The 19,101-nt window shown below is 37.7% G+C and overlaps 1 protein-coding gene across 5 annotated transcripts in view; it reads right to left on the bottom strand.

Annotated features, from left to right (window-relative positions):
- Positions 1 to 19,101, bottom strand: part of chchd3a (coiled-coil-helix-coiled-coil-helix domain containing 3a) — a 67,362-nt gene that overhangs the window by 5,898 nt on the left and 42,363 nt on the right. For all 5 annotated transcript variants that reach the window (XM_079868258.1, XM_079868259.1, XM_079868261.1 and 2 more), the window contains 2 exons: positions 10,197 to 10,267; positions 181 to 316 (listed from right to left, as the gene is read on the bottom strand). In XM_079868258.1, the coding sequence (XP_079724384.1) occupies positions 181 to 316; positions 10,197 to 10,267 (207 nt within the window). The remainder of the gene's footprint in view (positions 1 to 180; positions 317 to 10,196; positions 10,268 to 19,101) is intronic.

Raw genomic sequence — 19,101 nt, 5'->3', positions numbered from 1 at the left:
AAAATAGTAAAATTCTGTGAAATGTAACATTTCAACAGTTCTTAAACTTGGGTTAAAACAAAATTAGCAAAAATAAAACTGAATAAACATCATGTTAAGGATATTTTGGATCTGATTCAACTAAACTAAGACTATCCAGTGGTGAAAATATCAGGCATAAACAAACACTCACATATTCACCTGTTTAGCATTGTTGACACACTGTAGGTATTGAGAGGCGATGTTGGAGCACAGCAGAGTTTTCCCAGCATTTTCTCTGTAGCACTTCAGAATCTGCCCCTGAAGGTCAGTGCACACTGGACTAATTTCATATCGCCTGTGAGAGCGCGAGAGAGAGAGAGAGATAGAGAGAGAGAGAGAGAGAGAGAGAGAGAGAGAGAGAGAGAGAGAGAGAGAGAGAGAACCAAAAGTTAAAAGAAGGGAAGAAAGAGAGAGAGAGAGAAACAGAGGACAGACAAATTTAGCAAATGAATGTGGTCATTCATCATAGTTACATTTTCCATTTTTAATAAACTGATCCTGTAGCAGTGACAAAGAGATGTTAAATGATGTTCTTGCTGTGTTTTCACAAGTAAACATCAGATCAATCACTAGTCAATAGCAGAATTGATTTGTGCAGAATTAGTTTGCAGGATAATTGCATGTTGAATCTCATTGAAGGAGGTCTAACAAGGTGCTGATTCAAGACATACATCAGCTGTAGAGGCCGTAGACATCCTGAACAAAACGCACATTTAACCTAAAAGAACACACACTATACAATGGGTTTACATTTATAAACCCACACCCTTAATTTTTAAAATAAAAAAACAAAAATTTTCCTTCTTTATTAATCATTTTTGCCTTTTGACAACCTTCCTAATTGTCAGATTTAGTTAACTTCTGGTGACAGTTTTACCTCTTGACCATAGCTAAGTAAAGCCACCCGTCCAGACAATAGAAAGCAGTATTATTCAGTGCAGCTTATGCTATGTCTCCAATGTGTAGATTCTCTGGTGGCGGGATGGTCCCTCACTGACAAACACACCTGCATCTAAACCCCTCCAGCTGTCCCATGTGTCTGAGCCCAACAGTCTGCACTGATATGGACATTTTGGCAAATAAATGATATATTGTCTGATATTAGAATGCAATATCAATCTACATTTTGAGAAAATTAAACTAAACAACCATGCAACACAGATATTATTTATTTATTTTACTGAGGAATCTTTTTCATATATCTCAGCTACAACTGAAGGCCTATTTTAAAAATATTTATATATTATACATGGCAACTTTCTTTAACAGCAAAATGGAAAATACACACTACCAATCAAAAGTTTGGAATAATTAAGAATTTTTAATGCAAAATACAGTAAAACAGTAATATTATGAATATCTTCCACAAGCATGACTAGGTAAGATTAACCAAATTGGATTCCAACAAACAGTTATTATATGCTTACTGTTACTTGTTTATTTATTCATATAAATAAAATCAACCATAAAACCTTCAGTCTTTTCCATTTCCTTTTCTCTCAATGATAGAGATTTCCACATTTTAATGTAGTAACAATATCTCTATGCAACTGTAATTATATTTTGGCAGAAACTACCATGGTGATATTTAGCAAGCAACCTGTGCACTCAACTCAAGAGCACTTTTTCAAAATGTATTTGCAAAACACCCCAGAATATCCAAAGTTTGACCCAGACAGCATTGAGTTTCATGCTGGATTTTACAAAACGTTGCAGATTGCTATCAACAACTTGTCTATCACTCAAGGTCACAAAAAACAGCACATTTCCAACCAAATATCGTTCTTTGGAGAAGATACTGAGGATAGAGCGGGTCACACTGGGCATATTGACGAAGACCACCCGATTCCCATGAAATCTGAGGCCCAACGTGTCCAAAAACGAAACTTCACCTCTGTCCCTGGAGGATTAGAACACACACACAAAACTCTTCATTTGACTGGGGTGACCTTTGGGACAGCAAAAGGCAAAGCAAGGATTGGGCGGGAGGGAGATGTTATCCTGCTCTATTCAAGGAGACGCTCTTTTTAGATCAGACGCGGTTTAATCCGCGCCGTCATTCATATTAGCTGCTCTGAAGGGCAGATGAATGAAGGAGTGAATGGACGCCCGCTGTCAGTCACCACCCCAACTCTTTGGGTCCCGGAAGGACTGGGGATTCACCCGTTCTCTTTTCTTATCCTTCGCTTTTTCTCTATCTCTCTGTCCTTTCCTCAATCCGTCCACTCAAATACACACAGCTGCTGTCCATCACACATCATCCCCCTTCTAGACAAAAATGACAATGGTAATGGTACTATACTGGTGATGGAAAAGTATATAATTTTAAGTATGAAATAAAACCGTATGGCAGTACTGGGACATACCACCGTGTTATAAAAAAAAAATATGTATGATAGTCTCCTTCAGTTCATTTATACTTGAGGAAGTCAAAAGAGTCACAAACTCCTTTTTTATAGTTTAAAGGGATACTTCACCTCTGGGAAGATGAATGTGTATTTAAAATAGGTCATTTAAGTAGAAGAAATGTGAAGAAATTTTTGAATTTGGAGCTTTCTAGACCGAGAAAAGCCAGAAAATGTATTTTTGGCTTATGTGGATGAAAGACAACAACTCCCAGAATGCACTTGCTTCGCTGCCTTAGGAGGCCACGTCTACCGGTAAGAGTGCGTAGTTGAAAACAACAAGGCTAGCCTACGTGATGAGTTTGCCAGTGATTTAGAGATGGGCCAAAATGTCCGGGATTCGGCTTTTGCGTTCTACAGTCGCCATTCATTATGTTTACTGTGGCGAGCAGGACGAGGCTGACGGCCGCGGGAGAACGGCGCGAGGCCGGTGGCGTCATTACTGAGACGCGCCGGGTATCTCATCTCTCACGGAGGAGCGGGAATTTTCTTAGCAATGGTAAAACGCACATCAACCGATCACTTGTTTAGCGTTCATGTAAACACTACATTCAGATTCACCAATCGGAATGAATTCAGTTAGATTGAAACAAAAGGTGCATGTGCATGTAAACAATGAATGGCGACCACAGAACGCAAAAGCTGAATCCCGGACATTTTGAACGATCTCGCCCGCCGAACAAGTCCGGGAAAAGGAGGATGTTGTTGTTTACCCCTACTTACTCAGCTTTCTCCTACTATTCAGCTTTCTCCACAGAACAAGAGCCTACTAGCTTAGCTTCCAAAGAAAGACGGCTGACTGTACATTCTGTGAGTGAGATCCCACCTCCTATGGGCGGGCTGAAAACATGCGGAACAACGCCATCTACTGGCTGTAGTCTTTAGCCTCTGACCAGAAAATCCTCAGATGACGCAAAATGACGATTTTTGCGTCATCGGAGGATTTTTTCCAGACAAAAAATACATAAATCTCTTGTCTCAGGGGGATATGAGGGTGGAAAGCATGGTAATTCGAAAATAATACAGGTTTTCTACTAATACAAAGCTTAATGCTAAATCCTGAAGTAACCCTTTAAGGGTTGTGAACAATATTAGCTTAAAAAGCATGATACAGAACTAGATATTTTATGTATCGCGCTTTGCATTTAAACATAAGGGGCAGCTAAAAACCTTAAGATTAAATGTATTATATTTATGAATTATATATTTATAAATTAAATATAAGCACACACTACCGTTTAAAATTTGGGAGTGGGATTTAAAAAAAAAAAAAAAAACATTTAGCAAATGTGACAGTAAAGATTTGATCATTTATAATGTTATCAAAAAAAAAAAAGTTGTTCTTTTGACATTTCTATTCATCAAATCATGCTGAAAAAAAAAAAAAGTACAATATCATGGTTTCCTCAAAAATATTAGGCAGCACAACTGTTTTCAACATTGATAAGAAATATTTCAGCAAAATATAAGGACCAAATCAGCATATAAGAATGATTTCTGAAGACTTCACAATGCTACTGTTTTTACTGTATTTTCTATCAAATAAATGCAGCCTTGGTGAGCATAAGAGACATTTTTCAAAAACAATAAGAAATTCATTCTGCCCCCAAAATTGAACAGTAAAAAAAAAAAAAAACATGTATACTTCAGATAAAGCACATCACCATTGGCATACTACAAATTATGATTAGGGACACACTACTCCTAATATTAAATATTATGTTATATAGAACGGATAGTATGCAAATTGGTTTTGGAGAAAAAAAACATAGGAGGGAAAAAGCTTTGTTGTTCAAACACGTCATCTGAGGTTTAAACCTAATGCCAATGGCATTATGGGTAAAATATCCACAAATCAGCACAGCTGAATGGCACCTTCACCATCTCTCTTTCTATCTCCCATTCTCTCCCTCGCAACCCACAGATCGGGTGTCAAAAAGCAGGACAGCTCTATGATATCATAGGCGTGTATATATTTATTTATGTCCGCGTGTAAATCCCTCCATCCAGCTGAAATGGTTTTTGGAAGAAAAGAAGTAGATGTGGGTCATAAATCACAGCGAGCAGGCGCTCGGATGACTGTGACACCGAGGGCTGAGAGAGACACACAGATATGAGATGCTTTATCACAGGAGGAGCGAGAAAGAGAGAGCTTCTGAATGAAAGACAGGGAAAAGAGGAGAAAGGACAGAAAGAAACTGTGCTCTAAATTATTCCATGGTTCTACAACCTTCCTTTTAACCTACACTAGCACATGAAGGACTTCCTATAGGTGTGCTGGTCTGTAGGGGATTTACTAGGCAAAAAACCATTCGGGCACAGTAGCGCAGGGAGGAACGGCAGACGAAAGGCACAAAGACACCCTCTTCCCTCTGCATTCCGCTTGTTAAAATACCAGCACACATTTCTCAAACAGTCTTAATTCTCTCAAATCAAGACTAATGAAATATCGGTCCACCGGCGCTGCGTATTTAACTCCAGTGTTTTACAGTCGGCTCGGATGAACTGAGACGTCTCTCTCTTAACAGACATGTGACTATCCGTCATCATTATGAGCACTCGCAGTCTAGCGGGGTGAAGAGGTTAAGCGTCCACTTCTGAAAAAAACACATGTATGTTCATTTAGGAGCTGACGGCGTGTGTGACAGGCAGACAGAAATCAAAACAAATGAAGCAGTTACGAAGAAAAATGATAAGCACTCATTTTCGTCGTTTTTAAAACATGATCCATCAGTTGCGAGAGGGAAGAGGAGACGCCACGGACTCTGAAATGAACTCGCATCGTCCCATTACCTGTCGGGCTGGAAAGAAAGGGGGGGGGGGGGGGGGGGTTCAACGGAGAAGATGAGCAGAGGTCAGATACCAGGGTGAGAAAGGCAAGGAAAGACAAAACACAACGATGAAGGAGTTGGAGGAATGATTTATAGGTAAAGATGCAACAGAGCTAAGAGTGGTCCGTCTGCAGTCTGGAGACACACTTTCAAGATGATGAGGGTTTGATAACCTGTGACAGCACCAGTCATAACTGTGTGTGTGGAGCTCCTCTTGTTGAGTGAGAAGGCCATTTACTCCGCATTGATATTCTTTGCTGTTCAGCCGTCGACTGACCTCTTTTAAAACAGAATACTTAGCTTAAATATTATGGCTTGTCTACTGCCGTTCACTTATATTTCACTGTAATAGCTATAATTGTGTTCTCTGAGACAGGTCAAGCTGTGCTTCAATAGGCAGTCAAACTTCATGGCCTTTTAAGAGGAGTTATTCCTTCTAAAGAGCAGACTATTATAGTCTGAGATCTTGCTGTGGATTATGGGGCTTTTCCAAGGAGACGTGAGAAATACCAACACACAGTCTCAAAATAACCTCTATATGCAAATGAAGGTGCTAGGGATCCAAGATATATTGGTACTGTATTGGATATCAACTGATATTAGAACTTCAATGCTCATTTCCTATTTTTTAAGAAGATTAAGATTCCATTGCTGTCTTTTAACAATCACTGAAAGTTACATAAATAATTTAATAATGCCATCAAATGTAATTTTTGGAAAACAATGTATGTAATATACATAATTATAATTTAACATTTAATAATAATAATAATAAGAATAATTACAATTTATTATGAAATAAAAATATTCACTTATAACATTCAAAACAATTGATTTTACTAAGTATAATATACTAATAAAAACTATAATATCAGATTTTTTTTTTAGAAAAAAAAAAAAAAAAAAAAAAAAAGAATGCATTTTTCTACTATAAATAATTTATTATTACTTAACACTAAATTCACATGTTTCAACCTATACTTGGACTGTTTCTCAATTCCAAGAACGCAAAGAACGGTCTCCAGGCCTTTATCACTTTATTAAAATGAAGCAAAACAAAATATGACAAATGTTTTCTTTCGCGCGGCGTCAGTCTTTTAAGTGAGAGCTAGAGGTTTAAAGCTTACAGGCTTCCGTACATCGTCCTCTCGCAGCGTCTTCTTGAATTTCTAATGGTTTGATTCTCTCAAGTCTGCATTCGATGCATCCTCAATATCAAGAACACATCTGGGTACTTTCATGCATTCTCTGTACTTGTGTTCTTGAGTATTGGAATTGAACTTCGACGGTTGATGATGTACGAGAACACAAGATCACTTAAGAACACACATTGAGAAATGGCTTTAGTTTAACTATTCATGAAAAGCAGACTGATAGTGATGTGAAAATGTGGCGTAGTGCATTGGAACACTAATTCCAACAAGTGCACTTTGACCTAAACAGGACACGTTAATGGGCGACTAAACTGGGTGAGCAGAGACATTTAAACCCATTTAGAGAACAGAAGATAGCAGAACATAGGGAGAGGTCAACACTGTGAAACTGCTTTGATGTGACAGAGTTCGGTAACACCCTGGGGACACAAGACAAACACACAGAGTGCATGCTTAAACACAGCATCACAGGGATGAGGCAAAGGTCAGCACTGACAGGTGGCTGAAGACAACATCCCATTCTTCCAGTCAAGCATTTATCTGTAATTCAACCAGCATCCACGGCCGCATAGCTCAACAGGCTGTGTGTGTGTGCATAAGTGTGTGGAAGAGCTGTTTCATATGTGTGTGTGTGAGCAGACAAGCATTGAATGCATGCATTTGTGCATGTATTCTTCAGCATCATCTGATGCTTAACAATTATTTCTAATTCCAACCTGCTCCTAACCTCTACTTTAACTGTCTAACCTCAAACTTAACATCTTAATCTTCACTTAAACTAAACCCTATCCTTTAACTCTAAATCCTAAACATTACTTGCACCAATTTTCCAAGTCTAAATTCCCAACCTTAAACCATAACCCATTGGATGACAGAAATGTCATTCCAAACCCATCACTTAAAGTTCAGTTCACCATGTCATCACTGTATTGCTTGGTTCTCAAAGGTGTTTTGAGTTCTGTTTGGCCTAGAAGCGGTTATGAACGTCACTACTTTGTTGACATCCAATCAGTTTCTATTAAAGCTGCATGATTCTCCCGTGATTCTGAACGGACAACTAAACAAAATAACGCAATTTACTAGCTGTTCAGACAAAATGTTAATTGCTGCAATCTATTTAAAATTACTAATTAATCTGAATGAATTATTTTAAAAATAAATGGTTTGAATAAAATATTCACTGAATTACTCATAAATACTTCACTTGTTTCATTACTGGATGAATCAGAATTTTTGAACGAATCTTTTGAATGAATGATTCAATCAAATACTTTTTTGAACAGTTGCTTGTCGCCACCTACTGGTGTAATGATGTAATTATACAGTCGTTATTTAAAGTGTCAAGTTTCTTTCAAAAGGTGATTAACTATTTTGATCGCTACCTTAGAGATCAGCATTTATATCTGGATTATAAACTTTAATCCCATTACCTCTGTGAAAATCTCAATTATTGTAATCGTGTGAGTGTTTGAATCGAGAAAATGATTTACGTCTAGAAAATGAGTTAATGATTAATCGTGCAGCTCCAGTTTCTAGAATATTTCAACCCCTAAAATATATATTTTTTTAATATAAATATATAATATCAAAGCTGAACAATCACAGATGTTTTTCACACATCATCTTATATTGTCCCTGTACATGGTCAGAGAAATTCACAGGATTTTTTTTTAAACTTCTTCATTGTTTGTGTTATCTAGTCACTCCACACTTGCATAAATAGAACATTTCTAAACTTGCCATGTTGCTAGACACAATCTGTCATCAACGGCTGCTGATTCATGTCTCAGAAGTCACCAATAAGGATAGGCCTAACCCTAAAACAAAGGGTGTCGATCAAGGAACATGCTTTACCCTGGGTAAATCGGATGTTATTATACAGATGTAAAGGCATTGCAAAAAACATTACAACACCCCTTTGTTATTCGTGGAATAAGGTAAATTAAAATAAATCATGTTAAATCGAATAGGCATTTTATTTTACAGATGTGCAAACATCCCAAAGCAATTAGACCATTTGACCTCAGACTGATTTTTCCAGAAGTCAAACCCACAAGCACATCTAAAGCTTTCAGCTACTGAGAGAATAAAGACGTCGAAGAGACGATCATTTACAACTTCAAGTAAAAGATTATCATTTCAAACTCATGTTAATTCCATCAATTATGCAGATTTAGACCTCCATCTCCAGGGCAGTTTCAACTTTCAGGAAATCAAAAGGCTCAGACAAAATATACTTAATTCTTTTTACTCAACCCAATTCCTGATAGGATCTTATCGCCTGTTTTCCCTTTAGAGGGGAGATATGTTTGGAATATCCATTTGGGAAAAGCAATACAGATAGACTTGTTTCTAATGTACAACCTAAACACACACACATACACACACACACACACACCTGTGGCCCATCATTCATATAATACAGAGACTTTTATGTTTCCTTTCTTCTTTCTCACGCACATGCAGTTAAACCTCATTATTCTCGCAGTCAGTAAAGCTGCGTCTTTCCTCGTGAAACATCAGACCTTGAAGACATTTCATTATATAGAAAAAAGCCCACTCACACACGCTTTTCCCTCCACCCCGTAATCCAATCACAGCGTTGCTAATGCACCTCTCTAATGCAATCAGCCAATCACAGCATCCACTGTTGCCCCGCTGGTCACATGACACCCCAGTCCAGGCCTGTGCGAAGAACCATGTCAGGCTAATGCTATTTTAATGCATTTCTTAATGCAATTTAGCATTAGCCGCACAACCTCCCCCCTCCCGACTCCGATCCTGCCCCACTGGACACCACAAATCAATTTCTGACATTTCTAAAGAGACGATGATCCCTGTGTTGGCACTGAGGAAGAGGGATAATGACAGCCTAATGCGATTTGTGAGCGCAGGCTAGTCCTGAAACAGGCTGGCCTTCATTCACTTCCCCTTTACCAACATGCATTACTATTGGGGCTAATAGGCCACATTAAGACATATGGAGCCAAAATGTCCTATAATTGTAGGGCTCTTCAGTTACATGTTTCCAGCTACAGTAGCCTAATGGTCAAGATTTCACATTCATGACAAGACTTTATCGGAGTTTGTCAGAACAGATGATGGAAACATCTTAAGTGTGTTTCCGGATGAAGTAGCGAAGCATGATTGCATATGTTTTTTGTAGATTCAAAGTGATAGTTTGACTAAATTCTGTTCATCATTAACTCACCCTCATGTGTTTCTTTTTACACCCGTAGGACTTTCCTTCTACCGTAAAACATAAAAGGAGTCATTTTATAGCAAGATATTCTCCATATAATGGAAGTAAATGATGTCAAGCAACATTTTCAGTTAATAACACCTTACATTTTGCTCTGTTCCTTAAACAAGGCTTTCTCATGGCTTCAGAAAAAGATGATTCATAAGGGCTGCTTTTATAATGGTGCCCCTGGTCTTCATTGGCTTTCATTGTATGGAAGTGAGCAGCTTGGATTCTCTAAACAAAGATGTTTAAAAAAATATGAGGGCGAGTAAATAACGTTAGAATTCTCATTTTTTAAATGAAACCTATACCATACCTAATTACAGCCTTGTGTAAATGGGAACTGACAGAGATGCTAGAACAAATGCTCATTGTGAAATATGTAATGAAGCCAAGGAGCTACCCAGCATCAGTGTGTGCTCACATATGCATACATGCCTCTTACTTACACAATGTATTGCGTCTGAAAAGGCAGGATATAAGCTGTATTAATGTTGGACTTTAAGCTGATGAACGCCATGGTGTGTAATTCTGAACTCACTTGAACTTGGCGTTGACCTCGTCTGCTGCCTTGTGATAGTTCTCATTTGACACCTTGTAGAACTGGCCACTCTGAGGAAGAGAGAGAGTGAAAATGTGTGTCAAAATAAAATATTTACAGAAAATCACTTTGCTTTTCAGAATTAAAATCTATGCCTGTTTGTTTATTCCTAATCCTTTTGCTGTCTCCCGCAGTATGAATAGATGAAGGGGAACATTTATAGACATAAAAAGCTCCCAATAACACAAATGTTCAAAACAGCAGCAGGTCCAACCCAACTGAGTCTCCACCTTTCTGTGCTTCCAGTACAAAAGAAGGACAAAAAAATTGATTGAAATATAATTTTAAGCATTTTTTTTGTTTGTTTTCTGGCGTGCAGCACAAAGAGTTCTGCTGGCTTTTAGATTTCAAAGATGGGAGGAAATCAAAGAAAAAGTGTCATCAAAGATGAAAAGGTCATCACACTAACAGATGATGGCAATCTAAAAACTTATGAGGATCTTAGTGAAGTGTGTCAAGAGTAGGTGGGTAAAAATGAATGTTCCTTACAACCTGGAATGGACCTTGATAAACCGTTCAGGTCGGCGATTCGAAAAGATAACTGACATTTCGAAGAAAATGGGCCGAATGTCAGATGGACGACTGAATTTGAGGATGGGACAACAAATACTTGCTCAAGCTACATCCATAAAGAGAGCTCTCAATCACAGCGAGACAGGTTCATCTCGCATTCACTCTCTCGCACACACAATCAATACAAATGAAAGACAACAACCATGAGGATCAATAATTATATCTTAGGCTTTTAGTGAACCTACTGTATAGCTTCTGATGGACTGCATGTGAAGTAGAAGCCATTTGTCTAGTGGCTATAAGAAATGTGGTACTAGAGTCCAAAATCAGCTTCCCGTCAAACCTACCAATGGCTGGTAGATAAGCAATTTGCATACCATAAATTTTATGTATGCGTGATATAATATTCAACTAAAATAAGAAATCCAACTAAAATATAATTACATTAAATTTCCAATAGTTAAAAAATAGTTACCAGCTAATAGTTTTATTTACTTGCTAAGGAAAGATTTTCACATTTGGTGCTTGGCAAATTTTACTTTGGTCGCTGCATGGTACTATTACACTGTGGGACCTACTGTAGGAAGCTGAAGGGCTGACTCACACACTTGTAAAGTTACAAAATAATGTTTTATTTCCCCCTGAGTAAATGAGCCTGCCATCAAGCCTATTATTTGAACAACAGCATTGAGTGTTAAAGAGGGCATCAGGTACGAACCTGACTCTGAGGGGCCTGGTAAAAGGGAACAACAGCAGTGATTTTAAGAGCATGTTGTGATGATGCTGATCTGATGGGAGAAGTCAGCACTAATGAGGGATACACACTAAGAAGTCGCTGGCCTGTAGAGACACTGATTACATGAAAAGTCGGACCTCCACACACACACGCTCTAAAACCCCATGACCTGATTGGCGGTGTAATTTGGGAGGTCTGCCTTTTCCCTTGATTAAAGAGAATGGGATAGGTGCTGATTTTGATTTCAGAGTTGGGCCACACTGATTTAGAGGCCCCTCCATCAATCTGAGAGCGTACGTTTACCACCCACATACTCTTTCACGAAACCCTAAAACCTCGTCTTCATTCGTCATGGCTAGAGTATCAGATTATGATTACAAAACTAGATATTTCACATCTTAATCAGTTGTTTATATTTATATTTCATAAATATTAACGTTTTGAGAACTTGCACCACATGACATTTTACAACATGAACTAAACTTGCCTTGTCATGAAAACACCAAATAATCTGATATTTTAAGAGGCATGTTGACCTTAACACAGTCATGAGGATCTGCAGGAGTCATCTCTATGATGAGTTACAGTAGTAAGACCACAAGACTTTTTTGGTAACGCCACATGACTTGATTTTGCTTTTAATATTAAAACACTTGACTGTTGGACTTCTCGACTTGGTCAGACCACATGACTTTGCAGACAAACGTGTTTTATTATTACTATTACCTAAATATTTTAGAGGGAATAAAACATGTTTGCAAAATCAAAGCCACTCTATGGTAAGTTAAAACACTTGTCTGTTGGACCACATGACTTTGTTGGTCGCACCACAATTTATTTCTTGTTTTATTTATTTATTATAAATATTAAAAAAACACTTGTTTGTTGGTTGCAAAATCAAAGTCACGTGGTCTAAGTTATTATAGAGAGGCTTTGATTTTTCAAAAGTGTTTTATTATTCTTTCTTCTTATACATTTAAGAAAATATAAATATATTGTACAAAGTTATGTGGTGAGACCAACAAAGCCACTTGATCCAAAAAGACAAGTGTTTTAATAATAAAAACATGTTTTGTCTGCAAAATCAAAGTCATGTGGTGTGACCAACAAATTCAACTAACTTATCATAGAGAGGTTTTGATTTTGCAGAAAAAAGTGTTTTATTTCTTCTTATGTATATTTAAGAAACAATAATAAAAAATCTTTGCCTGCAGTATCAAACTCGAGTTGCAATTGACAAAGTCATAAGGTCCAACAGACAAAACTGTTTTAATATTAAAACTCTTTTGTTTGCCAAATTAAAGTCATGTGGTCACACTAACAAATCATCAGGACCACTACAGACATACATAACATACATAACATACATACAGTATACATATAATGTTATAATGTTACAATTGTATCAACCCTAACATTTCTTTTTTCAAGGTTTCATTCCTTTCCTTAGCAAGCACCACTAAAAAAAAACTCCAGTTCTTTACCTGTTCCACACAGCAGCTGTGAAGCACTCTCTCACTTTCTGTTTACAGGCATCTTAAAATAAAACTTTATTTAATCCGATGCACACAGGGGTGTTATGAACTAATGAAAGAATCTCCTAAAAACTACTCCTGCCACTGACGGCACATATAGGTGGTGTTTTGAGAAACAACCCCATGTTCAAATTAAATATCGCAGGCTTTATAATGAGAGATCTGAGCAGTGGTGCAGTAATCAGCAGGCTGCGTTATCTCTCACAGACCAGAGAGGATGTGGAGGGAAACCCCCGCTGAGACAGCCATTATGGCTCAACAGCACGGCAGCCATATTGGCTCCGCAGCGCACAGGCGGAGGCGCGAGACTGCGCTTTAACAAATCAAAGCTAGCAACTGCAAACAGGGAAGGAAAGCAGAACAGAGGCCTGTGGAGTCGATCCTTCCGTCGTTGCCTCTTACTGCGGGAGACTGTGAAACAAAACAGACGAGTGGAAATGTCCCAAATAAGCACAAATGCTGTAGCTTAATGGCAAAAACCTTCAGTCCAAGCATGGAAAACATTTTTAGAGTGACATATTGGTGACATTTTACAACTAATACAGAACACCATATGGGGTTGGAATGACAAGATCGTGAGCAAATGGTAAGAAATGTTGAACTATTCCAATTTTACTATGCTTGTGGCTGGAAGTAAAAACAAGGGGACATGACTGTGAGTGCAAAGCTCAAGCTGTGTCTCTTGTCTAGATAAAACTCTGCTAATTAAATTAACGAGGCTTCGTGCGGAGACAGACACTGTCCCTTTCCAGTGTGTCGTCTACAGGGAGGAAGAGATAATGACCACACATTGATCTCAAATAAAACAACTCACATTCTTCACTTAACAATGATGTCAGAAGCACAGAAACAGGAAAGAGAGAGAGTTTTACATGAAGAGATTAGCTATTTACATTGAAGCATCACTACGGGTTACTACGACTACATCATATAGCGTTGCTAGGTAACAGCCCCCAGAGAGTCAAAGCCTTGAATGGAGTTCAAGCAAAAGTGTCGCTACATCATGTGATAAAAAAAGATAAGAAGTTTTCTTTTGGAAACAATTTCAGACAGAGTTGTGCTCTTGAAAATCTGACTCCGCACCCTCAAAATTATGGTTGAGAATTGAGAACTGGTTATGATTTAGAACCGGTTTCAATTAAAAAAATAATAATAAATATATAAAACAAATAAAAATAAACGGGCAAATAAGTAAATAAATACTGTTATCTGGTTGTCCAATGAATGGCAGATGGGGAGATCCCATTAATCAATCAATTAGTAATTATTATTATCAATATAATAATAACAATATTAAATATCAAAGTTATTATTATTCAATACAATTTATGAATCATTCAATTACACATCAATAATTATTTTTGCAATCTCATAGAGCACAAACCTCCCCACCAGGTTCATGTTTTTTTTTGTCTTTTTTTTAATTGAATCTAAGAGATATTACAATACATTACTCACAAATATTGTTAGTTTAGTATTGTGTTCGTTTAGTGTTAGTTTAGTATTTTTGGTTTAGCATAAAGATAAGACTAGGGCAGTTGCATCTTAAAAAAATGATAACAGAATTTAATTTAATCATAAAGGGACTGGGAATGGCGAGACGGGATTAGAACAGAATAGCTTACAATTCCCAACTCTTGTTACCAGTTTGCACCTGACTGACAGGTGCAATGCACTTTGGGAATTTTATCACTAAGCCTGACTGGCTTGGTAAGCGATCAATGTTATTATGCTTTTCTTACACATTATCAAGGCAGATCATAAGAATGTCTAATTATGAGCAAGCTAACATCCATTCCAAGCCACTGCATTTAAGTGCCTTTGAGGTCATTTAAATTCCATTGATCAGGCTAAAATCACTGTATTAGCAGCTTTCTTCAACACCTCAGACTTTCCACTGTTATCATGGAGCATTAGGAAAAAAAGACACAAAACTTCTGATAACGCAATTGAGTAGACAAAAAAATGAAAAGAAATGGAGAAAAAAAGAGGAGAGCGGTCAGTTGAAATATGAGATTGTTTTACAGAGTGAAAATCTGAGGCGAATATATACGTCGTGCGGTTCATATATAGATATTGTTTCAGAGGCAATTTGAGTGGCCACGGCAATAAGTAGGCTGGAGGTGGTAGTCGTCTCAGAGCTGTGACGGGCTGTCACACGCAGGCCACTGATAAACGAGCAAACTGAATTGAAAGAGACATGTAATATATATCAGCGTTTTATTCTCTTCTCTCTCTGTATCTCTCATTCACTCTTTTTTCTTTTTCGTAGCTGGTATTGTTAGAGACCAAAGGCTAGGGAAAACCACAATCCTGTGGTTCCCAAAATGATGTGCGACACTGACATTTATATATAGCCACATTCTTTCTCTCTTTTATTGTTACACAGAAGATTAAAATGAACCTACTGGTCACTCATTTTCACGTAATTACAATGAACAGAGATTTCAAGCTTCAAAAAGGAAGCATACATACATATATACACACACATACATACATACATACATACACACCACTATACAGCTCTGGAAAAAATGAAGAGACCACTGCAAAATTATCATTTTCTCTGGGTTTACTATATATAGATATGTGTTTCGGTAAAATTAACATTTTTGTTTTATTCTATAAACTACTGACAACATTTCTCCCAAATTCCCCCAAAAAATATTGTCATTTAGAGCATTTATTTGCAGAAAACGACAACTGGTCAAAATAACTAAAAATATGCAGTGTTGTCAGACCTCAAATAATGGAAAGAAAATAAGTTCATATTCATTTTTAAACAACACAATACTAATGTTTTAACTTAGGAAGAGTTCAGAAATCAATATTTGGTGGAATAACCCTGATTTTCAATCACAGCTTTCATGCATCTTGGCATGCTCTCCACCAGTCTTTCACATTGATGTTGGGTGACTTTATGCCAATCCTGCTGCAAACATTCAAGCAGCTCGGCTTTGTTTGATGGCTTGTGACCATCCATCTTCCTCTTGATCACTTTCCAGAGGTTTTCAATGGGGTTCAGGTCTGCAGATTGGGCTGGCCATGACAGGGTTTCAATCTGGTGGTCCTCCATCCACACCTTGATTGACCTGGCTGTGTGGCATGGAGATTGTCCTGCTGGAAAAATCAATCCTCAGAGTTGGGGAACATTGTCAGAGCAGAAGGAAGCAAGTGTTCTTCCAGGACAACCTTGTACGTGGCTTGATTCATGCGTCCTTCACAAATACAAACATGCCCGATTCCAGCCTTGCTGAAGCACCCCCAGATCATCAATTTTCAGCTTTGTCCAACACCTGGTCGTCTAATGGTTAGAAGGAGACCTGGAGAGGCCTACAAGCCACAGTGTCTCGCACCCACTGTGAAATTTGGTGGAGGATCGGTGATGATCTGGGGGTGCTTCAGCAAGACTGGAATCGGGCATGTTTGTATTTGTCAATCAAGGTGTGGATGGAGGACCACCAGATTGAAACCCTGTCATGGCCACCTCAATCTCCAGACCTGAACCCCAATCTGCAGACCTGAACCCCATTGAAAACCTCTGGAAAGTGATCAAAAGGAAGATGGATGATCACAAGCTATCAAACAAAGCCGAGCTGCTTGAATGTTTGCACCAGGAGTAGCATAAAGTCACCCAACATCAATGTGAAAGACTGGCGGAGAGCATGCCAAGATGCATGAAAGCTGTGATTGAAAATCAGGGTTATTCCATCAAATACTGATTTCTGAACTCTTCCTAAGTTAAAACATTAGTATTGTGTTGTTTAAAAATGAATATGAACTTATCAGACGTTTTCTGCAAATAAACGCTCTAAATGACAATATTTTTATTTGGAATTTGGGAGAAATGTTGTCAGTAGTTTATAGAATAAAACAAAAATGTTAATTTTACCCAAACACATATCTAGTAAAACCAGAGAAAATTATAATTTTGCAGTGGTCTTTTAATTTTTTCCAGAGCTGTATATGAATAATGCAATTACACATACTTATTTTTGCTAGGAAAATGATCAATATTATTATTATTATTACATAAGTATTTCATAATTTTATGAAATATACATAATATAATTATGTAAATATACAATATTTTTATTTAACAAAATATTTTATTCTAAATACGTACTATTGTTATTGTTATTATTATTATCATTATAATAATTTATTATCAGTATCTGCATCTGATGGTTCTTTTAGAAAAGAATATGATGGTACATTTTATTGCATATACTGTATATGTTCCCTACTCTTTTCTATGCCACTCTCTTGTATTTATGATGTCTAACCAACAAATCATGATTCACAAACCAACTGGGCTCAGACACACTAGTGTTCAGCTGAGTGTGTCTCTCTCAGAAGGGGTGAGGTCTGTGTATGTGTTTGTGTACATGTTGACACAGTGCCGGGAATATTGAACAGAGCTCGATAAGTGATTGATGAAGCTGCGAGTGATCAATAACGCCTCCGCATGCAGAGCTGAAATGGCGTGAAAGCTGTCCTTGTAAAGAGACAGAGAGACTTCGGTGTGCAAGATCAGCTAGATTCATGGACACTGTATAAGTCTAATCACTGAATTAATGGAGCTTTAAAAGAATATTCTGGGTTATTTTCTAACCTAGATTCTATGGACTGCATTTGTGGCATGCTGTCGATAACCACAGACTTGTCCTTTATAGTGTACAAACTAACACAAAAAAGCAGTTACAGTAAATCACTCGTTACAGAAGCTTTCAAGTAGAGACCTGATGCAACAGAGTGTGGTGTGGGACAAGATTTGACGGGCAAGCGCGGGTTCAGGAAGTAAGACACTCGTGTGTGTGCATGTTTGCATTCTGGAGAGCATTAAAGGTTTCTATTTACAACATTGAGCAACAACATACAACATTCTATTCACATGTTGAGCAATGTAGATAAATCACAAATGTATCTGTTGATTTCTTGAACGCAATGGCCAATCAGAGGTATTTAATTTAGAATCCACCCAGTTGATGGGCCTCATTGACTTTCATAGTAAAGGTTTTTGTTTTTTTTTACTATGGAAGTCAATGGGGTCCATCAACTGTTTGGTTACCCATATTCTTTAAATTATATTTTGTGTTCAGCAGAAGTAAGAAACACATACAGGTTTGGAACGACATGAGGGTAAGTAAATGATGACAGAATTTTCATTTTTGGGTGAACTATCCCTTTAACAGTGGTTTGTGAATGTATGCTTTAATAACAAATAATTTATCAAGAGCGTTTAGGCTGGGATACGTAGGTTGTGTCTAGACGGCCTAAACTATTTCATGGAAATTTCACAGAAAAAACTGAAACTGAAAAAACATATGTATACTTTTACCTTAAGTGCTAGCTATCAAATTAGCCTTAGGCCCCGTTTACACAAAGGGAAGACACAGATATTTCCCAGCGGTTTGGCCTCTCATTTAGACGAAAACCCCGTTTTTATCACAGAAAATGATTATTCCTAAAAACTCCGGCCAAAGTGGAGATTTCTGATAGCGCCGGTTGTGTTGTGGTGTCAACTGGGAGAAACGGGGTTTTAGGTTCTCAAACGTCACATTATGCAACGTCATGTAAGCGCCCTAGGAAGTCGCTTGTGTTATTCGTTGTTGCCGACTCTGAGGATTCTGATTGGCTTGCGTGGCTTTATCCTTCTCCCTTCACTGCCACCCATAGGTTTGGCATAGTTATGATGGCGCTCGATGGCGTATTTATGCGGGCTGATGTAAATTACAACTTTTTTGAAAACGATGTTGTGTGCACGATGTTATTATTGAAAACGGAAGGGGGGGGGGGGGGTATTTGTTTCTCTAAATACCCGGCTATGTGTAAATGTGGCCTTAGAAAGACGAAAGATTCTGCAATTTAATTCCATAAAATTTAAATAAGACATGTTAGTGTTTTGCTAATGCTAAAGTATGTGAATTGCAGATGAGCTGAAAAAGCACAAAGAGATGGTTACTGAGGGCTAAACCTTTGAGACACCTATGGACACACACAACCTACACTTTTAAAATGGGTCAACACTAGATATCTACCATTTTTGCACACACTTTCA

This window comes from Squalius cephalus (assembly GCF_949319135.1).
Source record: "Squalius cephalus genome assembly, chromosome: 4".
Classification (NCBI taxonomy): Eukaryota; Metazoa; Chordata; class Actinopteri; order Cypriniformes; family Leuciscidae; genus Squalius; species Squalius cephalus.
Note: the sequence above shows the minus strand (reverse complement) of the source record. Positions and strands in the feature narration are given on the sequence as shown.